We start from the raw sequence: 18,104 nt of genomic DNA, 5'->3' as shown, positions 1-18,104 counted from the left end.
TTATAAGTTAGAGCCTTCTGAATTATCAAGTTTCGAGTCATTATCTTCATTTGGGTTAAACAAACTTTGCCCTGAAATTCCATTAAAAAAAAGTAAACGAAGTTTTGGTTATCTGCTTTTAGTCTTGAATCTGCTAAACTATTGCCATAATTTTTATTGGTTTATGTAGGTGAAGTTATACAATGTGTTTTTATCAGTCTTTGGTCAGTATAAGCTAGAATATTTTTACCTACTAAATAGTTTTGAATGTGTCTTGCCCTGCATGCTGTTTTTGCCTGTAATACTCTGCCTTTTTCAACCATTGGGTATGCTGAAATCAGTCACCTGTCTTCATTAAAGGATATGACTATGTAAAGTATTAGCTCTAATCAGTTACTGTATAATCACAAGCTTAAGTATAAAAGTAAGTAATTTTGTTAAAATCAACAGTTCATCAGACTGTAGCTCCCTGTATTTTTTAGAATGACTTTGTGTCATAAATGTTGATTAGTATTCAAGTCCACCAGAAATGGAAGTCTGCTCTCTTTATTTTTTTCTAAAGCAGTAACATTTCCAAAGTTGTTCTTAAATTTCATCATTAAAAAATAAAATAAAATAAATCTGCAGGTTTTCATGTATTTTTCAAAGAATAACATTTTTAAGTCCTTTTCATCTGTTTTCTCTTATATTCAAGACATGATACCAAATGTCATGAAAGAGTAAAACCATAATCTCCAGTTCTGGGTTAACCAATCCCCAAGGTATCTTTGGCAATTTCAGGGATCTTATTAAGTCATTTGAGCACTTTTTGGAAACACTTAATTTAAACCCATATGTCACATAGCAATTTTAAGAACTCAAGAGACAGGATGAAAGAATGAATGAGGATGAGGGTATAGGTGTGTGTGTGTGTGTTCAGTTTTTTATTTGGGGAAGGGGGGAGGTTCAGGTTATAAGTCAAAATATTTGGTGACTGAATCTCCAGAAAGGTTGTAAATTACCTCCTAGGTTAGAGGATGAGAGGGCAAAATGATGGCAGAGGCAGTTCACCCAGAGGCTGCTACTGATGTATGTCAGTAGTCATGTGATCATGAATATGTGTATAGATATAATTTTTAAATGTAGATATACTTAATTCCTGAGCAAGTGGGATATGAGTGTCATTACTGTTGTTTATTTGATAGAATCTAGAGCATAGTCTCATCCTAGCTGCATATTAGAACCCCTTAGAGAACTTTTTTAAAATGCCAGTTCCTGGATTTCGCCCCAGACCAACTAAATGGAGCAACTGAATGGATATTGAGCCATTGACTGAGATGGGGAGGGATGGAAAAGGAACAAAAGTATGCAGAGGAATCAGGAATCCTGTCTTACATACATGCTATTTGGATGATGTCTATTAGACATATCCAAATGGAGATGGATATTCAGTAGGTAGTTACATATATATAAGAGTCTGGTGTCTAGAGACAGTTGAAGCTGGAGTTATAACTTAGGAGCTAGCAGAATATGGATTGTAAGATCGTTGTATTTATTCCACTTTGAGAAATCTGGTTGTATCTCATGTTAATTTATTTGCAAATTTGAATTTTAAGATAAGCCTATCATTTTCTACTGTATATCAACATTAATGTTAGTATTCAGCTGAGCTGTGAGAAAAGCATAAACTATCATATTATATTTTATAGTACTTTTAAAAAACACAGAAAGAAGTGAAGTTTTTAAAAAGAGCATTCCAGTAGGAAATGAAAAGAAGAATACCATTCTGCCAGCCTTGAAAATGACTCTTGGTTCAGCCCCAGAATCCATACATTCATGTTGTTAATGGAGCCTGGGCCTGGATGCGCAAGGAACCGTAGTTAAGGGATAAGAAAAGATTACACTTGCAAATAATAACAGTAATTTGGGGGTTATTTTGGTTTCTGTTTCCGTTTATTGGTTTGGGGGAATTTCAAGGACTGAAAAAGTGGTTCTTCAGGAGAACTGGCAGCTATAACGAGCAAGCTTAGCAAGCCAAGAAGATGACAGACAAGATTATCAGAATTGATACTGTTTAAGGAGATAATTTCTGTTGATTACTGGAAGGGGAAGTTTGTAAACCAACATATGGGCACTGTTTGGTTTCTACTTAATACAAGTGATCAAGGACTTGTATTGTAACTCAAAAGTAATGGAATTAATAGCCAGAAATAAATAATGAAGATGTTAAGAAAACTCTTTTGGATTCCTTTGACTAGAAAAAACAATGATTAAAAAAAGAAAATCTTCCTCCACTTTTTGCATAATGTAGGATTACTATTTAACAAATGCAGTGGCCATCCAGGAAAAAAATATTTAACTATGTATATAAAGTTTTATTTAATTCCCCAAATGAAGTCAAAAAGCATTTATTGAGATCTGGCATATGCAAAGCTAGCAGTCCCTTTGGAGCCATTTGATATAGTTATTTTCAGTATAAATCCAAAAGGTTGCCTGTTTTAGGTTAAGAAATAGCAAAAAGAACTAATGCTCTCTTTTCACACCATGTACCAGGTAGCCAATCTGAATCCTAAGGATCTCTCATACACCTTAAAGGATTATGTTTTTAAAGAGCTCCAAAGAGATTGGCCTGGATATAATGAAATAGACAGACGGTCATTAGAGTCAGTGCTCTCGAGGTACGTTCTTATTTTCTTTTCCTTTAAAAATTATGCAAATAAGTAATTATTATAGTCATTGTTATTTTAGTGTTGAGATGGGAAAAAAGAAGCAAGGGTAGGCTTTCTATCATGAACATTTGAAAATTGTCCCCCTAACTGGAACATGTGTGTCCTTTCCAGAAAACTAAATCCATCTCAGAATGCTGCCAGCACCAGCCGTTCAGAATCTCCTGTATGTTCTAGTAGAGACGCTGCATCTTCTCCTCAGGTATTGCATAAAATTATATAATCATAGCCCTGAAATGGACTTTAGGGGCCACCTTGTTCAGGTTTTCTGATTTATACGTGAGAGAAATGAGACCCAGAAAAGTCGCACAGCTTCCCTACCCAAAGTTCATGGCAGAGCTTACTCTAGAATTCAGGTCCCAGCTCCCAGCCCAGAACTCTTTTTAACCATATAACACTACATTAAGTCAAGGTACTTAATGTCTACTCTGATTTTCAATCCTTGAAGTTCACGTTTTGTTATAAGACTATCTACTTTTCCATTTGATCACTGATTTATCCAGTCCTATATCCAGTCTTAAGATTATATAGAAAATAGAAGATATTTAAATTTATCTGAAGCACGTTCTGGAAAAATATTCTTGGGTAAAAATGTTTTTAAAATAAGCAAATAAAAAACTCTGCTATTTCCATATGTTTTCTTAAAGTACTTTTTGATTAGATCCCAGTCAGAATATTCCAGTGAGACTCCATTCCAGCTTAGAGTTTCCCCCAAAAGATTCGGTTGGAAAAAGATGGGGAGATCCTGGGCAACATAAGAGGTCAAGCCCACCTGGTTCTCAGACAACCTTGAACTCTCAGGTCTTTGAGACTGGCAGTGAGACAGACCGCTCTACCCCAGTGCTGCTGACAGAGTGCTCCTCTCTCTGGACCCCCCTCCCAAGGCTTAGGGAGACAGGACAGATGTGTGGGGAACAGTAAGCATGCCCTGGGCAAAAGGTTATTCACATGTCAGAAAATGTTAGAAACCTATTGTGAGGAACAGAGGAGGAACAAAATAAAAGCAATTCTGTCCTTGCATGTATGTTGTCTACAGAAGCCTCAAATGCCAACTACTATAAAGCTACTTATACTCTGATCTAATTATGTACTGGGTGTGAGATCAGTGGCCCTAAATTCAACACAGAATAAATTAATGTGATGATTATTATTTTCTTTCAAGCTAAAGTTTTAGCCACAGTATTACATTGGATGTATGCTTTGTACTTTTCAACTATCTGACTTTCCTTTTTATTTTAAATACTGTTATTGTTGTTGCTGGATTGGGCTAATATTAGCATGATTTTTGAAATTTTTTGAAATAGTAACTCCATATAATTTTTATGGACTAGTTATTCAGACTTACCTTCCAATCCAGTGAAAAGATATATTTAAGGGAGAAAAAAATTGGATGGCATTTCAGCAATGATAGAGATATGTAGAGAAATTATTCTGAATGTGCTGGTTGTTTCCATCTTAAGACAGCCAAAATATGTATAACTGGAGCATGTTAGCACATTCGAAGAGATCAAATAAGTGTAGGCTTATTGCCCTGTACTTACCATTGTTGGTTCTGACAACCAATAATGTTAAAAACTGCTTCTTCCTCTCACTGAATATAACTAGGTCAGCTGTGGCCAGCAGAGGAAGGAGGCCACCTCTATTTAATACACTCCTGAGTGGTATAATCCACATAAATTGGCCTAGTCTCTCAAGGAACTTAGGGTGGGTCTGTATGATCAGAAAGTATAAGTACTTCAAGAAACATATTTGCCAGATTCTGCTTTTTTACATTAGACATGAAAACTTATTGTAGATTGTGCTTAAGCTTGGAGGATGGTTAACACAACGCCGGTAATGAATTTAAATTGGTTATAAATTTAAGTATGAATAAAATTACTCAGTTGTTCTTCTAGTAACGAGTGACACATGTATTGAATTTTAGTGCAAACTGGCTCATCTGTTTTCCCTGTTCCCCCCCTATCCCAGAAACGGCTTTTAGATTCAGATTTCATTGATCCTTTAATGAATAAAAAAGCTCGAATATCTCACCTGACAAATAGAGTGCCGCCAACATTAAATGGTCATTTGAATCCCACCAGTGAAAAATCTGCTGCAGGCCCCCCGCTGCCCCCTGCAGCCGCTGCCATCCCCACGCCTCCACCGCTGCCTTCAACCCACCTGCCTGTCTCCAATCCTCCTCAGACTGTAAATTCTCACTCCAATTCCCCTAGCACTCCAGAAGGCCGGGGGACTCAAGACCTACCTGTTGACAGTTTTAGTCAAAACGGTAGTATCTATGAGGACCAGCAAGACAAATATACCTCTAGGACTTCTCTGGAAACCTTACCACCTGGTTCAGTTCTACTAAAATGTCCAAAGCCTATAGAAGAAAACCATTCGTCTCACAAAAAGTCCAAGAAGAAGTCTAAAAGACACAAGGAAAAGGACCAAATAAAAAAGCACGACATTGAGATGATTGAGGAAAAGGAAGAGGACCTTAAAAGAGAAGAGGAAATTGCCAAGCTGAACAACTCCAGTCCGGATTCCAATGAAGGTATTTTACATTTGTAAAAACCAACTACATGGGTTAAATGAATGGGAAGAGCGGACTATCCTGAGTGTGAGATTATGCTGTTTATACTTAGTAATGCTTTTTTTTATCAAATGACCTTCCGTTTAGTTATTAATCTTAGTATTGTCCTTTTGAGCAAATTTTTTTCTTGCATTTTACAGCAGTCATTTTCTGTCTCTTTTCAGCCAACTATTAAACATGGTTTCTATGTTTCTTAAGATGGTGACATTTGAAAATGACCCTGTCATCCTCCAGAGACCCCCTTTTAGAAGGTGAACTTTGTTGCGCTTTTCCAGAGCTGTCACAGTATTGTGCAACCTCAACATGACCTATTATATGCCATTATTGAACTGATTTAACCAGACACACAATTAGCAATAAAAGTACTCAGGTCCTTCTTTACCAAGAAGCAGGGTCAACCCTGCTTTAGTTAATAATAGCACAGGGGAAATGTCAAATTCTTTATAAAGCAGTCAAGGTAAAATTATATATGCAGATCCATAACATCATCTTCATTCAGAGTGAAAGCAATTTGTCTTCTGCAAGGCTGCTGGTGATTAGCTTGATAGATCTTGGGATTTTTTTTTTTTTTCAATTTTGAGAACACTGTTTTAGTTAGCTAACATCAACTGTTATTAATAAATTTAACCATTTCAAGCTTTTGGAAGCTTTCAAAGCCAAATATCTAGAGACCCAAAGAAGCCTAAAATAATGCTTTACCTCTAAAGAAAAGCTAATCAGTAGAAAGACTGCTTACCTGAGGGTAGTGATCTTTAAAACCTAATGACACAATTAGATTTCTCTTATTTCATATATATAGAACTTAATATCTTGCATACCAACATACAGAAGATCCAAACCCATCATTTAGGACTGCTGCCAATTTTAAACCCAGCATAACTAAGGTAAAATTTCCCAGGAAAGTACAACTTTAGAAAAAGTACTTTAATGATTAGACTTCAAGGAATTTTACCTTTCTGTAATTTGCCCACAGTACTGAAAGTCTGTAATCCTTAGATTTAACTGACCATTTTTACCATAGGAGAAAAGCTTTGATTATGGAATAGTATGATGCAGTGCCTTTATTGACCTGGATTGAGTATATTGCTTGTCAAAGCATATCTGTTGAAATATGTAGATCAGCATGGTAGTATATAGTGGCCCAAGAGGTAGGTGTAAGCTTTTTCCCTCAAACACTATCATACTTGAATTTGCCAGATCAGGAAAAGAAAAAGAGGTAATAAAACTTCATGTTCAGAGTTAGTAAGCCAGATTCCTGGGTATGCCCCACTCTCCACACTTCCCACCATCAGATGGTAATCCTGAGTCAGAGACTGGATCCCAGAATGTTGAGAACTATAGCAGAGTTCAAGTTTTCTCAGAGCTGGAAGCCGAGAGAAGCAGGCCTAGTCTCTGAATCCTTCACTGAGGATGTAGTACCTTTCAAAGCCAATCGAGATTATCACAAACTGAGGATAGATTCAGACCCACATCCTCTGCTCTACTGGAATTTATCTGGTGTCTGTGACAAAGGAGAAGCCAGGTGATGTGCACTTGATGCCTTTTCCTTTAAGGCTCAGGCTGTTGTAAAAACAAGCTTTTACCTAAGCCTGAATCAAATACACACACACATACACACACGCACACACGCACGCACACAAAATAAGCCCACAGAGTCTGCATAATTTGTTTAGTGTGCTTTGTCCTTTAAAATATTAAACCAAGAAATTATTAAATTCTCACTCATTTTATATTGAACATGTATGTTTTGCTAGCAGGCAGGGTTTGGGTTTGAGTTATTAATTTAATTCTACTTGAGGGTTTTTTACACTATCACAGTGTAGTCCTGAGCAACTGGCACTTTATTTTGTCCTCTTAAAAACAAATCTGTGTAGTATTATGTGGGTTAGATATTAGAGGAGTATAAATTGGTGTTCACTAATAACTTATTTTAAATTACTTCAAACTGATAGGAAAACTTCCTGCCCAATTCCACTGTCTGCATACAAAAAGAATAGCAGTAAAAATACAGCCATCGAAATAGTCTGCTACCTGACTTCACTATCTTATCTGCCTTTGAATCCTATGAAAAGTAGATGTTGATGTAAAGTTTGTATCTCCCATTGTCTGGCTGCATCTGCCACCACAATCTTTGAATTGCTGGGCAGATGCCACAACTGTTGTTGAAAGAATAGAAGATTGACCTTGGGTTAAGATGGAATTCCTTTATTGTGCAGACACTGCAGTAGCCAGGGTGCTTTCAATGCCTGGCGTCGGTTCTGCTGGCGCTGGTCATAGGGCCTCTATTGTTCTTGTTCAATTGTATTCCTTGCTCACTATTGCTTATTGAGACGGAAGAATAGAATTTGAGGAAAAGTGTTCCAGATGTTTCTGATCTATTTTAGAATTATAGGCATTTTGTAACCATACCCTTTGGTGAACACTTGAATTTTTTTTCTTTGTAGGAGTTAAAGAGGATTGCACTGCCTCCACAGAAGCTTCTTCAACAATTGAACTCCCAGATTATTTGATGTAAGTTCAGATGTCTGCTGATGGGAGAGAACTATTTAATTTTAGAAAGTTTGCAAATTCTTTTCCCATGATTTGCAAATCAGAAAAGTAAGAAGTTCCAGAAATAGAGTCCTGGAGCCACCCCTGCAATTGAAAGGCTGCCATTAAGCCTGCTCGTCCCCAGTCCACCCTTGTCGGCTTGAGCAGGTTGTGCCTATCCCTGCTGTGAGCTCTGTTCGGTGGCCTTTAAGTATAGAGAAGCCTGTCCTTTGTTCCGGGGCCAGGCCAAGCGTTTGATTATGGAAGATTTCAGGGATCTGACTCTTCAAAGTCAAAGCAGTTTATCAATGCACAGTCATTCACTTGGGCCCCGCAAAGGGACAGTTTATTAGTGATAAAGTACTTAAACCTCTGCAGTTAACACAAAGTAGAGACAGATGGATTTTTATTTAAATAAAGCTTTGCCGTCAAATTAACTTTAAGAGGAGAGAGCATTAAAATTTGATCATTTCACTTTAATACCGGTTATATTTTTCTTGTTATGACAACAAGTTGCTCAGTGCTGAGCTGGGGACTTTTTTGTAACTGGTTATCACAGAAATTATAACTTGGACACATAATTCTAGCTTTTTTACAGACTCAAAGGCTTCTGTAAGAAGAAAATAATCAAGTTGCAAAAGCCTGGAAAAATGGAGAGTGAAAGAGCAAACAGATTTGCCTACCAATAGCTTTGAAAATGAACAAATATACAAATAGCTTAAATGTAGACTGGAAATGGAATCTGGGCTGTATGAACATTTTTTTCTCTATCAGTAGCATCTCATGGTGGACAAAGTTAAACTATGCAGTTTAGCGCTCCATGTCCCATGAAATGTTCATTTCCGGAGTAGAGAACATTTTATACTAAAAATGTGTTACTTTTGCTTAACAGTAGTGGTGAAAGCTACGCTCACTGGGGAATGATATAGCATGAAACCGTAATGCTAGTTATCATCTCTTAACTAAAAGGAACCCAAGAAGCCGTGCTGAGCACTCTCTCATCTGAGGTGGTGTATGGTTTTAGAGTTCTTTTGGGGAGCTTGGAAAAGCTGCTGCCACTGCGTTGGCCCCGGAAGGGCCGGATGGGGGACAGTGCCTGGCCCCACTGACGTGGGCGTTCACCTCTCCAAATGCGTTTCCTGGAAAGTCTTGTGAAAGTTGCCCCCTCAAATAACAGCCGCAGTACTGTGCTCTCATTCTCTTATGACGAATTTTGAATTTCTCTTTTTTCTAATAGTGCTGTATACGTGTTACGTAGGACAAAATCATGTGGGGAGACTGAAAAATGATTCTAACCTTTCCCCCATGGATTCAGTGTTGCTGTGTTTTGTTGACTTAAGCAGTTAATTCTATATTTAATAACTTGTTTTTAACGTACTGATCTACGGATGGTTGCTGCATCTGCCTCAGTGCATTTCTGTATGTTTGTTATTTTCTAGCTCTTTTAAAATCATGAAAGTACATAACCTATGTGATTGTTTGCTTAAGAGCAATTTATTTTAACAAAAGCTATCTTATATAAACATTGCAAATTTTCTTAAAATGATGAGAAAGCATGAATTTTCAGAAAAATCACTAAAAATACAGAACTTAAACTTGTTTCTTAAGAAAACCAAAAGGACGTACTATAAAACCTTTAATGATCAGCCTCTGAATAATTCATACTTAACCACAGTATTCCTAATTTTTATATAATAAGAATACTTCTGTTACTTGTGGTTGTGAATTATCCAAAGTATTTAACGTTTTATTCCATCACTACATTAAGAGCCAGCTGTAGAACCATAACAATTTTTATTAAAAATAGTGACATTCTTTTTATTAAAATGCCAGTATAACCAAATAATCTTCTATAATAGCAGCACAACTGTTGGCCAGTTTGGTACTTTTCCCTGAGGGAATTATTAAATAAAATATGGAGGGTGTGGCCTCAGGTGTGATTTTGAGAAAGTGGGATAAATATTTTATATAACAAATTGAACCTGAGTTTCACGATCAGTTTAGCCATTTTGCTTATGTATGCTTATCCCCAGGAACCTCTTTCTCTCCCCCGGGCTCTCTCTGGTCTGCAGTCAGGACAGCCCATGTCTAAAGAGGCCTGTTTCACTGCTTGGCTGGTAGTTTTCCTTTTATAGCAAGGACACTAGCAGGGCAGCTTTAAATCAGCATACTACCACTGTCTCAATTACACTTAGAAAATTGAACCTCCACACTGTCTAACTCAGCATGAATAAAAATATTAATGAGGACATTAAGGTTGCTCACTGCATCACTTTTCTCACATTTCCAACTAGGCATCTGTGCTATTGCATTTTAAATAAAACTGGTAAGAATGTCTAAAACCATTTTGGAAAGGACTGAACTCCCAAAGTTTTCCACAATGAAGAGTATATGTATACCCACTGGGGCACCCTGAAGCTCCTGCCACCTGCCTGAAATTGCTTTGAAATCTCAATTTTTATCTCAAAAAGTCAAGGGAATTTTGCATTCCATGACAGGAGCACAGCGTACAAAGACCCAGGCCCAGAGCCACAAACAAATAATATTAACTTTAATATTAAAATGCTGTTTTGGCTTACCACCACTGAATAAACTGACACTCTGGGAAGGTGGCCTTCATTCACTAGGTCCCGAGAGATATTCACACCCTGAAGTAAAACATTTGTGGCCTTTTTATTAAGAAAATAAACTAATAGTATAAAACTGGCTTTCTGTTACACAGAGTATGACATTAAGTGTTTGAAAAGAACTAGAGAAATATACCTTTTTTCCCCCTTTTTTTATTTTTTCTGGTCTAACTCTCATTTTTAAAAAATGATAAAACAAAGCAGCATGTCTACAAAGAGCTTTGACTTCAGCACTTAGTGACTGTGGGACATTCTCCTGGTTTCACATTACCCCTCCAATCCTTCTGTTTCCATGTGACTCGTAACAGATGGGTTGGCCTCTGCCGCTAGCATGGTAGTAAATTATTTGGGGTAGAGAAAGGTTTAGGAAGCTACATGTGTGTAAGTGTTGTCTTCTAGTTGCACTTTAATTCCATTGCCACCATGTTTTTTTCACATTTATTCTTCTTCCCGAAGTTCTTAAACTCTCCTGTGGGATAATTTTACCAGGAAGGTCTTTGAAGGAGTGACAGGGCAGCAAGCAGTGGCAGAGTGGCATTCAGTCTAGGGAAACACGCATAGATATAGTTTCCAAATATTTGTGTTAAATCTCAGACTTCTGCATCATGTTTATTCTGTAGCTACTCTCCGTTTATCTTTTGTCTTTTTTACTAGAAAATATATTGCTATTGTCTCCTATGAGCAACGCCAGAATTACAAGGATGACTTCAATGCTGAGTATGATGAGTATAGGGCCTTGCATGCCAGGATGGAGACTGTGGCTAGAAGATTTATCAAACTGGATGCACAGCGAAAGCGCCTTTCTCCAGGCTCAAAAGAGTATCAGGTAAACACATTTGTTCCTAGATGGACTGACTTTCATATTTTACCTTCTTTCTTTCTCTGCCCTTCCCATTCTCAGCCATCCTCCTAGCCTTCAGAGCAAGTCCTCTCGCAGACCAGCCTCTCTGCAGCTTTTGGCCTTCAAAATTAAAGGCCTTCCTTTAAAATTAGCTAGGAAAATAAATATTTGAAATAGTTCTTGAAAATAAGTAAACATGATGATCCTATATTTCCTCCAGTGGAAAAACTATATTTTCATATAATATAATATGTATAAAATGTATAATATATACTTACATACTTACTGTAATATAATGTGTAGTGTACTGAGAAAAATACAGACAACAAAATAGGAAAAACAAAAAGCAAGATTTGGCATCAAAATATTTGACCGCATTACCAACTCAACTCAGACTATAGCTCTTACATCTGGTGCTAATTCCCAAAATTACTATTTCAAGTAAATTTTTAAAAGAATTTTTTTTAAACCTCAGTCTGGCATAGAATATAAAGGGGGCTTAACACCACTTAGGTTTGGGGTTTAAATGAGGAAACGCATGGTGCTTCCAGCTTCCCAAGACTGCCATTTGTTAACAGGTATTAATCTGTTTTCACTTGCCTACATTAAGTGGTAATATTGCTACAGCTGACAAAGAGCAGTAGAAGCCTGACCTGCCTACTGATTGTTCGTAGAGCTCTTAGCCAAAGGATTGATACAAATGTATGTTTCCTTCCTTGTGTATGACAGATAACTTTGTCACACTTCACAGCCGCAAATGGTGCCTCCATCCTAGCCCACTGTTGTTCTGACAGGAACCTACATGAGAAAATGGGGTGGGTTTTCCCACAATGGGGAAAACAGCCTGAGAGCATCCGTGCCCTAGAGATTCATTGTGTCTTCTATTAGTGGGCCTTAATCTTTTAAACTAGCTGCCTAGAGTTATAGAAAACTTTGCCAGAGGAGTGAGTGGTTGGCAGTGCAAGAGGTCAGTGATATGGTTTGGGGTTTATTTTTTTCTATATAGTTATTTACCAGTATACCATGATTATATTTAAACTAAAATGTAATTCTAAGAATTGCTGAGTGGTTAGGAGCAGGCTCCGAAGCCAGACTGCTTGGATTTGATTCCCAGCTCTACTTGTGTGACCTTGGGCAAGCTACTTAACTTGACTGAAAATTCTAAAAATCCCCATCCATAAAGTGAGGTGATTATAGAGTTGTGCAGAATAAATGTTAGCATTTGGAAACTGCTTAGATCCATAGTACATCAGGTTATGTAGTACATAAGGGTTAGCTCTCTTCCCCTACCACCCAATTTTCCTCCCTAGAGGCAATCAGTATTACTGGTTTCCATCGTATTCTTTCAGAGGTCTGTTTGAGTATAAGATATATATACACAAGCAAATTCACAAATATACCATATGTAATTGAATCTAAGCTGTCATCATTTATAAGATGCACCATTATCTTATGTTCCAGTAAGTTAAGGTATGATACATGATTTATCAGATTTCATTAACAATTCCTAGAATATAATATTCTGTTTCTCCCTTATAAACAAATGATACCAAACTGTATAAATTGTTCTGTGCTTTGCTTTTTTCACTAGACAATATATATCTTAGAGAATTTTTTTATGTAAGCACATAAAGCACTTCCCCCTTTTTTAATGGCCTCTTAGTACTCCTTTGTATGGATTAATGGACATTTAGATTTTGTTTACTTTCTTTTGCTTTACAAACAGTGCTGCAGTGAGTAACCTTGTACATGTGTCATTTCACTCAGGCACAATTAAATCTGAAAGAAAAGTATAAGTGCTGAGTCAGTTTTGCATTTGCAGTTTTAACGGCAGTTGCCAATTGCCCTCCTTAAAGACTGTACCAATTTACATTTCCATCATTAATATTTCCCACACCCTTGCCAATTGTGTGTTATCTGTTTACATTGCAAAGAAAAAAGTTCTCTTCTGATTTCTAATTATTAATTTTCTAGAATGTTCATGAAGAAGTCTTACAAGAATATCAGAAGATAAAACAGGTAGGTATCATCACTGTTAGTTTTCTGACCTTTAGTTGAGAAGTGTTATGAATTCCACAGTCTTACTCCTCACTGTTTTTTTCATCCACAGTCTAGTCCCAATTACCATGAAGAAAAATACAGATGCGAGTATCTTCATAACAAGCTGGCTCACATCAAAAGACTAATAGGTGAATTTGACCAACAGCAGGCAGAGTCATGGCACTAGAGCTCTGCTTGGACCAGAAGATGTGAATAAACTTAAGCTTATTTATTTAAAATTCCAAATGAGTTGCTCTCAAATTCTAAAAAATGAAACTTTGCCTGTTGGAAGTTTCAGTATTGGTAAACTTGAGTTACCTTCCCCCCCAACCCCCATTTTACTTTGTTTCCTTGCATTTTTGAAGCTGCTTTTTTCTGGTCCTTTTTTCCTTCTTAAGACTTGTGTTTGTCAATAGAAATAACTTTTTTTGTAGATATTGGGGATCCAGTGTCTGTACTTCAAATCAATTTTTTTTCCTTAAAAAACTGTGTTTGTCATTAGAAATGATTTTTTTTAGATATTGGGGATCTAGTGTCCACACTTCAAAGTTATGTGTGTTTAAAAAAAAAAACAGTAATGTACAAGGTGAAATGCTTTTGGATAAACATAAGCCTATTTTCTGACCTTTCTTAATACGAACTCTTTGCCTTAAATGGTAGAACATTTAGAAATTTGCACAAAATACAAAAAAACTTAAAACATTGTTTTGGAGGGTTAAGAAATAGAAAGGTGTGTGAGTATGTGTATAGATCTATATACACATGTGTATATATAGTCTGACTTGATCTAGAACAGTAAATCTGCCCTGCAAATTAACCCCCATTGCAATGGTTGCCTTAAGGTGTTTGCTAGTTGTGTACCTAGTGTGGTTAATCATTAGCTACACTGCTTCCCACTTGATTAGAGCAATGGGAAGCACACTGTGGCCTACCAGCGTCTGAAAGCGTGTGCTCGACCTGTATGTGTGCAGAGGTGGTGTGGATGTGAGCGTGCGTGAAGGAAAAAAGCTGCTACTCTCAGTAGGCCAAACGCTCAGGTGAAACAACTGATGAGTGTTACTGTAGGTTTTTTTTTTCCTATCAAATTGCTACTTCTATCGTGGAAGACAAAAGCATTTCCATTTCAACAGTTTGTCAACTTTATTAATGTTGGGCAAAATTGATATGTTATGAAAATGAAACAGATCTATAGTTTGGGGCAAAATTATAAAATTAAACGTGTAGGTAACCTATTTATATACTGCTATAAAGTATTTTTGAAGAGAGATATGCAAAGAAGCTATTACCTACATGAAATGTATATTTAAAGATTTTTTTTTCATCCTGGCTGCCAGGAATATAAAAAAGAGTGGATATATTTAACCATAACATACTGTGATTCATCAAACAGCACAAACTTTCATTTCATGGAGTTTATCTGTTGACGTTGATTTAAACTATCATTTGTTTTATCATGTGGGAACATAAGTTATGTGGTCAAAAATATAAGGATTTTGAACTAATGTTGATTCAAGTTGTGTTGTCTTATCGTATTGTTTTTCAAAGTGCTGCCAGTTTAAAAGGGAAGCATTATGTTTACAAATATGTTTTGAAATGTTTGCCAAAATTTTGGTGGTATCTTTAATAAAGATGTTTGTCTCCAGCATCCAAAACAATAAAAAAATAAATAACTTTGTTGTGTATCGCTGTAAACCAGAAAATGTTGGTGTCTAGAAAACCTGAGAGAGCATGTAGATGAAATTTTCTCTTTGGAGTTCTTCTAAAACATTAACAGGAAAGAGTAGATAATATAGTAAAAGTATACAAAAGTATACTATACAAAGACTGAAAGAAGACCCTGTGCACTATAACTCTGTAACATTACCACAGCAATTTGATTTCTACGTAGCATGGACCTCCTAGGGAATTCGATTTTCTTTTAGCATTGAGATCCCTGGTGCTCTTCCTTTTACCTCAGAATTGGTACAATCATTACTCAGCGTTCACTGATATCAAACTTTCAGTTGGAAAAAAAAAAAAAAAGCAGTAAAGGAAACTTAATTGGGGATAAATTTGGTCCTCATATCATGTGGTAGAGTCTCTTGAGGGATTTGTCTGTAAGTAATGACCTCATGGGTGTCATTTCTTAGAATATCATGGCCTTTTAATCAAAGATAGTATGCTGCTACTTGCTATGAGTGGTGTTTCTCAAAAGCAAGGTGCTTGGACCACTTGCATCACCCAAATTAGAATCTCTGGGGATAGGGCCCACATAGCCCCATTTTCATAAGTATCCTCCAAGTGATTTTGCAAGCTAAAGTGTGAGAACAATTGGCTTGGAAGTAACGCTAAACCTTTAGGTCTCTAAATCTCAAAGTCTTGAACTGAAGAAGTTCGGCTATTGGCTTTTTTTTTTAAGCCCCTCCCTGTCAGCAGGTGCAACTCACTTTTCCTCTCTACATCATTTGTGGCACCCTCTCAGTTGTTTCACTGCTAACACTTATTTTAGAACTTGTTTACAAACAAGGCAAGCCTTCCAGTTGGCTAATTGTTAGCCCTTGGAGCTCCTACCCATCTACATCAGCACATCTTCTGGTTTACAAATTGGGTAATAATGGAAGCTGGAGATGCTTTATGAAAATCCAGCATTGCACACCCATAGACTTGACCACCTACCTATAAAAGCCTTAATTTAGATGTTTGTTGTGTACATTGGGCAGATCCTTGCAAAATGTATATCTATCATCAGTTGCAAATTTGAGAGTTGTGAATCTCTGCATCTATTACCTAAGGCTGCATCTCTTTTAAAGATGGGCGTGAGCCTATTAAGATATTTATAATCATTCTTCATCTCCTACTGCAAGATTTTTAGATTCTCTCAAATAATTGCTGCAGGAATGGGTGGCCACTTAGTATCAGTTACTCTGGTAGAATTTATTTCGTTTTTTGTTTTTTTGGTTTTCTTGAGAGAAATAGTAAGTGTAAAATAGCATTGTCAAGATGAGACAATGAGTTTGTTATTATTTGCTCATCACATTTCATCTAAAATAATTTGAAGCACTCTTGATGATTTTTACCAACAACCATAAATTAACTCCAGAATGAGCGAGCAGCTGATTTAATACAAACCCAAAATAACATTAACTAGATGTGGTTTTGTTTTATGTGAGGACTTCACTTCCTATCTCGTTGGTTATTTATTTCCCCTGGAATACTTCAGAGGGGTTAACTTTCAACTGTAAGTAGTGATAGATGTTCAGTACTTGCTCTCACAAAAGTAATTGGTGTGGTCAGTTGATATCATAGCTCCATGCATTGATTATAAAAATCCAGTATTAATTTTCCTTCATCTCTGATTGATCTTTTAACCTTAATAGTTTTCTTTTCCCTTAAAATATTTCACCTTATTCTGTAAAACAAATGCATATTTTCATGTTTGAAGCAAGGTGTTGAGATGAGGTTTAGACACAAATGGTCCATCAGTTCCGACACTCTGCTTGGTTGCCTTACCCCTTCCACTAGTGCGTCCTTTGTTTCTGGAACTTGGCTGAAACTCTTCAGCCAGTTCATCGTCTTTCCAGCTGTGTGAGTGTTGAGTCACGTATGAGTGGTGTTTGCCTTTACTACTTTTAAAGTTCTTACTGTTTATTACTTGCCTAAGTGTTGCTAAATCCTTTTATTCTGTACCAGATGGGGAAAAATTATAGCCAGCTTTGAGAGGAACCTTTTGGGAAAAGATATTAACTGACACGACTAAATGAAGGCAACAGATGTTATCAATGTTCTTTGTAACCTGAAAACTGAACAAGGCTATGAGGCTCATTTCAAAATATTTTGAAGTGTTAAAAATATATACATATATATCTACGCTGCTTCTCAGTTGTTCTACCCAGACCATGTTAGCAAGGTAAAATGTCACAGAGACTTTTCAGTTAACTGAGCTCAGCAGCTGTGGTGGCCCCTGTTGTTCTACACCAATTTCAGTTCAATAAAAATGTTAACTTTGCAATTCTGGTACTCGTTTTTCCTTTGTCTCATTTCAAGGCTCTTAATTTTGTCTTAGAAAAAAACATCCCGCAACAAAGTTCTCTCTGATGCCCTAATGTAAATGATCTTCCTGGGACAGAGAAGATTACTTGTTGGTGACTCTAGGAAGTGGGAACACAGGGTATTTGCTCCAGGACCCCCTGCTGCCTGTTTTACAAGTGGAGGACATGCCCTCCAAAGGCAGTATCTCCTAGGGGAACAATAATCACAGTTACCATTTATTGAGGGTTTTCTGTGGGTTACACACTTTGTATGTATTGTCCCATTTCTCCTCAGCACAACCCTGCTATCCCCATTTTATAGGCAAGTAAACTGAGGCTTAGAGAAGTTAAGACACTTGCCCATCACACAGCTAGTAAACAGTGGCGCCTGGGAAGCCTGACTCCAGTATCTGTTCTTTACCACTTTTCCGTACTGCCATTCATATGTTGGTACCTGTTTAGGGTTAGGGTAACCGTCACAAAGTGACAAGTCCAGTAACACCACACAGGGCTAGACTCTTTTGATTCAACGGAGACTAGAATGTGGGTGTTGGGGTGATACCTAATGGATTACTCTCAGTGAGTTGATTTTGTCAGAAATGATAAATAAATTTGAAGGAAGGCCAAAATACTTTTTGAGAAAACATGTGTGTCCTTTATTTTCGAATGTGTGCCGTCTTAACAGTGGGCTATTGGAAGGAGATTGTGGCAGTGCAGGCAGAGAGGAGAAGCAGGGTTACAGTCGTGGAATCACATCATTGTCTCTTCATACTAAAAGGCTGTCTCAGTAAAAGACTCCAG

At 37.0% G+C, this 18,104-nt stretch overlaps 1 protein-coding gene across 2 annotated transcripts in view; it reads left to right on the top strand.

The window, feature by feature from the left end:
- The window catches only part of ELL2 (elongation factor for RNA polymerase II 2), an 81,416-nt gene extending 64,132 nt beyond the window's left edge, over positions 1–17,284 (top strand). For both annotated transcript variants that reach the window (XM_007197467.2, XM_057539721.1), the window contains 7 exons: positions 2,512–2,636; positions 2,799–2,886; positions 4,653–5,220; positions 7,704–7,770; positions 11,070–11,241; positions 13,231–13,275; positions 13,367–17,284. In XM_007197467.2, the coding sequence (XP_007197529.1) occupies positions 2,512–2,636; positions 2,799–2,886; positions 4,653–5,220; positions 7,704–7,770; positions 11,070–11,241; positions 13,231–13,275; positions 13,367–13,483 (1,182 nt within the window). In that variant the 3' untranslated portion in view covers positions 13,484–17,284. The remainder of the gene's footprint in view (positions 1–2,511; positions 2,637–2,798; positions 2,887–4,652; positions 5,221–7,703; positions 7,771–11,069; positions 11,242–13,230; positions 13,276–13,366) is intronic.
- Positions 17,285–18,104: the final 820 nt, after the last annotated feature.

The sequence above is a fragment of the Balaenoptera acutorostrata genome, chromosome 2, assembly GCF_949987535.1.
Source record: "Balaenoptera acutorostrata chromosome 2, mBalAcu1.1, whole genome shotgun sequence".
Classification (NCBI taxonomy): domain Eukaryota; kingdom Metazoa; phylum Chordata; class Mammalia; order Artiodactyla; family Balaenopteridae; genus Balaenoptera; species Balaenoptera acutorostrata.
The sequence above is the reverse complement of the archived record's forward strand: the minus strand, read 5'-3'. Positions and strand labels throughout refer to the sequence as shown.